This window comes from Kogia breviceps, chromosome 2, assembly GCF_026419965.1.
Source record: "Kogia breviceps isolate mKogBre1 chromosome 2, mKogBre1 haplotype 1, whole genome shotgun sequence".
Taxonomy (NCBI): Eukaryota; Metazoa; Chordata; class Mammalia; order Artiodactyla; family Physeteridae; genus Kogia; species Kogia breviceps.
In genome coordinates, this window is record NC_081311.1 from 187,447,791 (window position 1) to 187,457,309 (window position 9,519).

At 35.5% G+C, this 9,519-nt stretch overlaps 1 protein-coding gene across 1 annotated transcript; it reads right to left on the reverse strand.

The window, feature by feature from the left end:
• Nucleotides 1–245: 245 nt before the first annotated feature.
• SCG2 (secretogranin II) lies at nucleotides 246–5,890 on the reverse strand. The gene is made up of 2 exons (XM_059055526.2): nucleotides 5,717–5,890; nucleotides 246–2,535 (listed from the first exon to the last, which is right to left on the reverse strand). The coding sequence occupies exon 2, from the start codon at nucleotides 2,519–2,521 to the stop codon at nucleotides 671–673; it is 1,851 nt and encodes a 616-aa protein (XP_058911509.1). The 5' UTR covers nucleotides 2,522–2,535; nucleotides 5,717–5,890; the 3' UTR covers nucleotides 246–670.
• Nucleotides 5,891–9,519: the final 3,629 nt, after the last annotated feature.

Genomic DNA, 9,519 nt, shown 5'->3' on the forward strand with positions numbered 1-9,519 from the left:
CATTAGGTAGTGGGCTGCTAGAGGATGTTGCATTCTACAAATGTGTAGTATGGTCGTATGTTTAAATTCCTTATTTCTTACCTGGATAGACTGTGGAAGGTGATGATTTTCTCTTTTAGCTCCATACTGCTTGCTCCAATGTCACCGTCTCTGGTTTTCCAGAATGAATAACCCACAGTTGTCCAGAAATAACATTTATTAAACAACAACAAAACACACAATAGAAAAGGCCTTATAAATGAAACTATATATTTATAATGCTTTATTTTTTTTTTGCTCCAATACTCCACAAAACACTAAAGACGGTAACAAAATAATTCAATAAGTATTAAAAACTTTCAAGAGAATTATAGGACACTCTTTGTCATATGTGAGCATCAACAATGCCACAGCCATTAGATACACTATTAAACACTATCATAGATATCTTTCTTGAATAAGGGATATGATTAATATTTTTATTCAGAAGTCATAACATTTACACATATCCATACACAAGAGAACAGCTCAGAGTTAGTGAAGTAGACACCCCAGTGAAATGGAATAATCTGCCTGTACATCATTTAAAGGTATAACAGTGTTAACAAGATAGAAGTCAACACATTAAAGAGAAATGTTGGTGTTTGCTTGGGGTGGGAGGGGTGAAAGTAGGGCAATTAATGAAAGCTGCTTACATATTTTCCATTGCTCTCTTAGCAATATGCTCCCTTCCCTTTTCTGCTTTTTCTTGGTTGAGGTATTCCAGCACTTTCATTAACAGATCTTCATCCAAATACTGTCTGTTGGGGGTATCGTCACTCTTCGGGGACTCCACAGGGAGCCTTTTGCTTACCGAGGCCAGTTTGTCAGTCTCCTGAGAGCTGTATTGATTCAAACGCTCTCTGAGGGCCTGCTCGATTTGGTTCTCTTCCTGTAGATTATCTTCAGATGAGCCTTGACTAGGAACTCGCTTCAATTGGTTTGAATTCATGATCTCAGGGTATTTAACTAGCATCTTGGCCAAGTACTCTCCTAATTCTTGGTCCTTGTCATTCAGGTTTTCATAGGCCATTTGTCTGTTTTCAACATCTGGCATCCAGACAGCTTTGGGAAGTTGGTTTGCTTTAGACCTTCCAGCACCATAGGGGAGTCTTGAGAGAACCTTCTCTCGGTTATACTGATTGGGAAAATATGGAGGCTTTTGATTTGCTGCATTTTCCATCCCTAAAAGATTTAAAATGTCCTCAACACTGAGCCCATCTGGTAGAGCCTCTGTCACAGCACGACCAGGTGTTTTGGGGTAGCCATTCTTGGAGAGCATCTTATTTTGGAACAGATCTGGATGATCTAAGTCAACCTCTGAGATATCTTCAGGGTCAAGGGGAATTTCAAGCTCCTGCTCTGGTTCCACTGATACATTTGGCTTCTCTCCAGTTTTGAGCATGTCAATTAAGTCTTCAGGGGGTATTTGTAAATTCCTTGAGATTTCAATCAGCTGATAAATAGATTGAGAATCAAGTGGTTTCTCAAAAAGCCTGGTCGCTCTTTCCCCGTTTTGCCCATTCTGTGACCTCCCACTTCCCGCAGCATTCACTAACCTTTTCAGATAGGCAATTACTTTGGAGACATCATCTGAGAGCTGGTCTTTACTCTCTTTCTGGAAATCTTCATCCTGGAGGCCCAGCTGCCCTGAACGTTTCATTTCATCATTGATTTGTTCATTTTTTCCTATATTCTCTTTGCTGTCTCTTACCTCTTCCTGGGTTTGACTCTCTATTTTTTCCTCTACTGGGTTCCAATCTTCTCCCCCAACCACGTCTTCATAGGCAATGTTATTAGCCTTGTAGATATCGTCTTCATCATCTGTGTAAAGCTTCTGCTCCTCATCAACCCTCTCACGTTTCTGGTTGTTTGGTCCCGTCAGTTTCCCCAGCTCTTGGAAGACAGATTCCAATGTAGCAAGGCTTTGAGGAGTATATTGTTCCTCTACTATTTCATTTGTGCGTTTAAAGGGGTTGTCCCTGGAATTCTCTTCATATATAGGAGGGAATCTCATGTGCTTGAGCTTTCTCTCAGGCCACTGTTGAGTCTCATAATCATCAGGCATGTCCATTGGAAAGTTCTTTTCTGAATTCAAGGTATAGGGCTTGTTTTCTTTTGCCGCAGACTGAGGCTCATTTTCAGCCTGTCTCAAAGCTTCAAGTATTATCTTCATCCACTCATCTTCACTCAGGGAATCCCTTGAACTTTCTGGCAAGTCACCATTTTCTTTTTGCTGAAGGGGAACAGAGACACCTTGGTAGGGATTGTAGTCTAGGCTGCTTTCTTCTTTGTGAGCTTGTTGTCGGAGCTTTTCTATGTACTCCAAAGCCCTGATCATTTCAGGACTAGGAAACCTTTGGACATTTTCCAATCTGATATCTGGTTCCTTCTGAAGCAGCTGGTTTCTCTGAAATGAAGCTGCTTCAGCCTCAGAGAGGAGGAAAATTAAAGGAATGAGAAACAGGGCTGCTCCAAGCCAGTGAGTCTTAGCTTCTGCCATGTTTGAAAGATTTCCTTAAAGCACAGAAAACATGAGTTAACACAAATGAAAAAGACTAATAGACTCTATAGCAAAAGAGGTTATTGACCGTTGAGGGGAAAAAGAAACCATAGTAGAGATTATTCCACATTAATTTAGGAAGACTCTTTTTAAAATCTATAAATATTTCCTACACAATCCTCACAGGCTAACCACAGGAATCTTTAGCAAAATTGTTACCCATTTGCATCAAATTTGTATGGCATTCTCTTGGTTAAAATAATAGCAAAAACACTGATAGGAAGTTTCTCAAATTTTATTTTTTAATTTATAAAACATGGTTGTTTTTTTTGTAGTATGCATTGTTTCTGTTAAATAAAGATTTCCCAAGATGAGTTTTAGTTATCTTGTATGGCATTCCTTCTGAAATCACTGGCAAAAAAATTAGCTGGCTTAATTTAAAACATGCATGTACACATACACACACACACACACACACACACACACAGAGAGTTATCTCCTTATCGAAAACCATGTGATTTAGTTCCTGAATTGTCCATCTAATTTGTTGTAGAAACACAGCAGCAGTGACATTACTATATATGATGAAGTGATATACCATGTTAATGTTAATCATACTGAATTATCTTGTGGATGAGTCCCATTCACATACATTTTTAGAAATAAATTGTTCTTCCTCTGCCACTAAATCATATTATTAATTTTGGAAGGTCTATACCTTAATGACCTCCAGAATATGGGTCTTCTCAAGTCCCAGCTAGTAGGTAAACCTAATGAAGTTTTTTCTTTAAATATCCCCAAAGCAGTATTTATTTACCCACTGAATTCCAAAATATTTAATTTAGAAGTCTGGCATTTTATAATTACTCATCTTGATTGACATGTAATGACACACAGGGTACTGTCAGGATATACAAGCACAATAGCCAGAGATACAAAAAATAATAAATCCATGATATCCAGTGACGTTTGTTTCAGTGTAAATGTACTAAAATATAAACTGTTTTAAAATATCTGCACTCCATATTTCTTCTAATAATTTTATTGTGACTGTCTTGTAAAATACAGTCATGGTTATATTTTTCCCCAGCCCTCAAGAGTGTATAGTAAATAATAACAGATGCTACAGAGAGAACATAAGCTTTCTTAACCAGTCTATTTCTGAACTTGTGAGTGTTCAGATTCAGCTTGACTTATGTCTGTGTCTATTTGGGTGTGGACCTATGAAATCTTAAATGACTCATACTGTTAGAAAATCTTAAAATAACCACTATGTAATTCCCAATTTAGACAAATACAGACAATGTGTTGAATTCTTCCTACTTAAAATTTTTCATTCATTTTTTTTCTCCAAGTTCTGATAGTCTCACGTATGAATTAGCAAAAGGATTAGTTTTTACATGTTTTACATTTGGCATTGATAACATTAAAACCTATTTTAATACTTGCAATTTTTGTTACAAATAAAGTAAATGTAAAAGAATTTTATGTTTGTTCATGATATCTTACCTGAATTATGGTTTTGTGATATATAAGCTAAGTTATGTAGGTACAATTACCTACTAGCTTAGACATCAATTGTAGAAAATATCATTGTTCACTAGATTATATTGGTATTTAAGTAATGTTTCAGTTTTTAGAACCTAAAAAAAGTAGTAATTACAGAAATTTCTTTAGCACATATTTATTTATTTAAATGATTATTAAAATTAGTTAGTAAAATATACATTTATTTAAAAGATCCCCATTAACTTGACTACTTAATTTACTGTAAGGAAAATCTTTAAAGGCATGTCAGAGAAAATTTCTAAAATATTTGCTATGAATCAATGTTTACTAAAGGAAATTGCATTCATAAATTCCTAGGTTTAAGTAAAAGTACATTATGCATTCTTCTTTATACCATTTCAGGATTAATTTAGATTTGGAAATCAATTTTCAACATTGGCATTTGGACTAGTAGTTTTAAGATCTTAGTGAACTTATTTTCTTTGAGACCATTATCCTGAAGTATTTTTAACAGATGGGTTATGTGCTGCTCTTTAAAATCATTATCTTGTAGGTGGGCTTTGCTGTGGAGTTGGGGCAAAATACCCAGTGCAGTTATTTAAACCACAGCCTAACAAGAGCTACTGTTTGGTCATTTATTCAGATTCAGTTTGGATGACATAGTTATTGCCTTTGAGTAAGGCTCAAGGGATTTCTTTCCCAGGTAGCAGCTCATCTAAGTAGTGAAGGTGGTTCCAACAGCTCTAATATTCTATATAGAGTTTGAACTAAAGCCTTGTAAGTTGAAATGTCTTTTCTATTGAAATTAGACTAGAGCATTAACAAATGCAGCTGGATATATCAAATTTGAGCAATTCAACTAGTTAGGATGCAGAAAAAAAGAAACACTTGTCCCATTCAAAATATTTAGCAAAATATTGTACAACCTCTTTCAACCAAAGCATAATAATAATAGTTTGTACAGTTATGAATGTTTTCCTCATGCATTCCAAATTATGATCTCTCTGTAATCCATGGTCATATCCAACCTGTAACCCAAGATAATATTTCACCCTGAATAAACAAGGAAGCTCATTCTAATCTTACCTTCCTAGGACTAAAATTAGGAAATAATAATGTAAGCCTTTTCAGAGTATACCAATTGAGAAAATAATTTTATATAGTTAATTAACTTTGAGCTCTTGCAAGGTAAATGTCAAAGGGAAAAAAAACCTAACTCCAAAATTGGTTGCTTCTATCACTAACGTGTTTAACAGCCTTTGAATCATTGGAAACCTACTGTTAAGAATATTAAGCATATAAATTATATCCTTGGCCTTGTATCTGGTTCTCAGGGGAAGAAACAATAAATTAAGGAAAGAAACAAAATATCAGGCTTGGTTAACTTTACATTAATAATGTGTATTGACACAAATATCCTAAACTTATTCATGCTTCTTATATATGATTATGTAAATAGCACTATGGTTAGTAAATACCTAACAGCAAGTGGTATAAATCACAGATTCAATCATATATATGTACACATATATAGTGTCCTTACATTGGCCAATGAGCAGCAGGTTGCTGTTCAGCTATTCTATAGACACAAGCTTGCCAAATGGTCTTTTTCTTCTTAGCTAGGAATTAAGGAGAGAACACGCAATTTAGAACTTTCAAGTAAATCAAAGGGAAAAGCAGTCTTACCTCTTTTTTTATCTGGCAGAGAACGTCCACAGCACGTTCCTCCTGGTCCGCTGCGTGAGCTGCTCGGACCGTTTCAGCACCCGGACAGCTCTTCGGCTTATAGGGAGCCGCCGCGCCTGACTCCGCACTGCCACACTGACGTCACCGGCTCAGCCACAAACCCGAGCATAGGCGAGCTTCTTCAGAGAGAAAATAAGCACTTTATATATCTTAAAAAAAAAAAAAAAAAAAAAAAGTTGCATGCTTACGCCACCTGTCTTTTTGTGGCAAAAACTGCAGTTTCCTTATTTTTCTTTTATCAAAATCTTTCAGACTTGAAATAAAATGCTTTGCACAATTTCCCTTAGAAAGAAAAATCCATCAGGTAGACATGGCTAATTGCAATAGAATCTCGTCTATGTTCTAATAGCTTGTGATAAGGGTTTCCTATTGTTGTTGCTGTTGTAATCGTCGTTATAAGAAAGTTTTACAGACAAGCACTTTTTTTTTCCTTCAGTGGTCACAAAGAAATTACATTACCGTTTTTCAGTATGCTCCAAGAGGAACAGAAGACACATTATGAATATTAAATCATATTTTAGATCATAATCACAAGCAGCATTGTTTTTAAAACCATATTTATTTGAATAAAAAAGTTTTCTCTTCTTTATGTGAGTTACCTTTAAGGCTCTAATGAGTTGGAATTTTGCTTTAGAGCTTCAATATAATTTTGAAGTGGGTATTTCTAAGGTCTCAGGTCTAGCAATTGATAATTTTATATGAATCTGTTGGCATCTTTTACAACATTTGATCTCAAAAAGGGAAGTTCAGAAGTTGAAAATACTTCCAATAAGAAAAAAAAAACATAATCACTGTTTGAGGAAAGTGTGACACATATGTAATTGTAATTCATTTGTAACTAAAAGGAAGTTATACTATGAATATTTTCCTTCTCCAGTTGAATCAGATGAATTGGATACCTTCCATAAATGTGACCAGTTTAGGGAATAATATAATGCTTCCAACTCCAACCTCTCAGACTTGTAGTTCATAATCATTCCTGTACTTTACCAGGTAACCTGATTATTTATTTTAATAATTTATATAAGCCTAAATTTTTAACTTCATTTCATTAAAGATATGATTCTCCTAAAAACAGTATATTTTGAAATATACTTTAAGTATACAAAAGAATCTTGCTGTATAAAAGATCCCTTTTGTCTCTGTTAAATGAATAATCAGCCACTGATTTATCCATTCAGTACGTTGTAATGACTACTAAGTGCCAGATACAAAGATGATGACATATATATTTGTATGCATATATATACATATATATACTCTTTTTTTCTTTTGAGGATCCTTTGGGCTGGTGGGGATGAGAGACAGATTATTTTGACTTGATATAAATTGGAAGGTACTAAGAAAGATGTCAGCCAGAACAGAGAGCAGGGAGCATGGTTCAATCTAGAAATTCGGTGGGGGTCCTGGGAAAAGAAGCCTGAGCTGAGATTTCTCATTACCAGGTTTTACTTAATGATTTCTAACGATGCTAGGTAAACGACAATACTATTGAACTCCTCACGGAAATAGAGATAGTTTAAAACCTTAGGGAAAAAAATAATCTTGGGAAAAATAGCCCTTCATTCTCTCTCTTTGATCTCCTGGTAAAGCTATTTGATTCCTAATGAGTGGTAAACCATCATTTGTGGATTGACATGGAATTCATACAGGCTAAGACTGGAGTCCTGTGGCCAATTTGTCTAATCTATTTATGCCTCATAATGGGATTTTAGAGCAAGGTTAAGCCCTAAGTTGAAGAGACCTGAGTTAACAAATCTCATTTCTCAAGCACCACCTCAATGAAATCAGCTCATTTGCAGACATCTTTGTTAGCTTTACACACATGATAATATTCTTTTAAATCTTGACAAAGATAAGCCACTCTGAGTTTCACCTGATTTGCTTTCCAGTAGTTCTGTGTGGCCAGTGGAACTAACTAGCATCAACACAGCCTCAGAAAATTCCACAAGGTTACTCTTAGAGGGTTGAGTAGGTTCAGCAGAGGTCTCAACAACCCTCAAGGAAGTCGCTCTTTTATTTTTTTTTTTACAAGACGAATAGGTGCTGGGGATGTAATGCACAACATAATGACCATAATTAACAATATTGTATACTTGAAAATTGCTAAGAGAGTAGGGGTTTTTTTGAATTTTTAAATTTTATTTTATTTATTTTTTTATACAGCAGGTTCTTATTAGTCCTCCATTTTATACACATCAGTATATACATGTCAATCCCAACTGCCCAGTTCATCACACCCTCACCGCCCAGCTTTCTCCCCTTGGTGTCCATACATTTGTTCCCTACATCTGTGTCTCAATTTCTGCCCTGAAAACCGGTTCATCTGCACCATTTTTCTAGGTTCCACATATATGCATTAATATACGATATTTGTTTTCTCTTTTTGACTTACTTCACTCTGTATGATGGTCTCTAGATCCATTCACGTCTCTACAAATGACCCAGTTTCGTTCCTTTTTATGGCTGAGTAATATTCCATTGTATATATGTACCACATCTTCTTTATCCATTCATCTGTTGATGGGCATTTAGGTTGCTTCCATGACCTGGCTATTGTAAATAGTGTTGCAATGAACATTGGGGTGCATGTGTCTTTTTGAATTATGGTTTTCTCTGGGTATATGCCAAGTAGTGGGATTGCTGGATCATATGGTAATTCTATTTTTAGTTTTTGAAGGAACATCCATACTGTTCTCCATAGTGGCTGTATCAATTTACATTGCCACCAACAGTACAAGAGGTTTCCTTTTCTCCACACCCTCTCCAGCATTCATTGTTTGTAGATTTTCTGATGATGCCCATTCTAACTGGTGTGAGGTGATACCTCATCGTAGTTTTGATTTGCATTTCTCTAATAATTAGTGATTTTGAGCAGCTTTTCATGTGCTTCTTGGCCATCTGTGTGTCTTCTTTGGAGAAATGTCTATTTAGGTCTTCAGCCCATTTTTGGATTGGGTTTTTTTTTTTTTTTTTTTAATATTGAGCTGCATGAGCTGTTTATATATTTTGGAGATTAATCCTTTATCCGTTGATTCATTTGCAAATATTTTCTCCCATTCTGAGGGTTGTCTTTTTGTCTTGTTTATGATTTCCTTTGCTGTGCAAAAGCTTTTAAGTTTCATTAGGTACCATTCATTTATTTTTGTTTTTATTTCCATTACTCTAGGAGGTGGATCAAAAAAGATCTTGCTGTGATTTATATCGAAGAGTGTTCTTACTATGTTTTCCTCTAAGAGTTTTATAGTGTCCGGTCTTACATTTAGGTCTCGAATCCATTTTGCATTTAATTTTGTGTATGGTTTTAGGGAGTGTTCTAATTTCATTCTTTTGGATGTAGCTGTCCAGTTTTCCCAGCACCACTTATTGAAGAGATTGTGTTTTCTCCATTGTATATCCTTGACTCCTTTGTTGTAGATTAGTTGACTATAGGTGCGTGGGCTTCTCTCTGGGCTTTCTATCTTGTTCCATTGATCTATATTTCTGTTTTTGTGCCAGTACCATATTGTCTTGATTACTGTAGCTTTGTAGTATAGTCTGAAGACAGGGAGTCTGATTCCTTCAGCTCCACTTTTTCCCCTCAATACTGCTTTGGCTATTCAGGGTCCTTTGTGTCTCCATACAAATTTTAAGATTTTTTGTTCTAGTTCTGTAAAAAATGCCATTAGTAATTTGATAGAGATTGCATTGAATCTGTAGATTGCTTTGGGTAGTATAGTTATTTTCACAATATTGATTCTTCC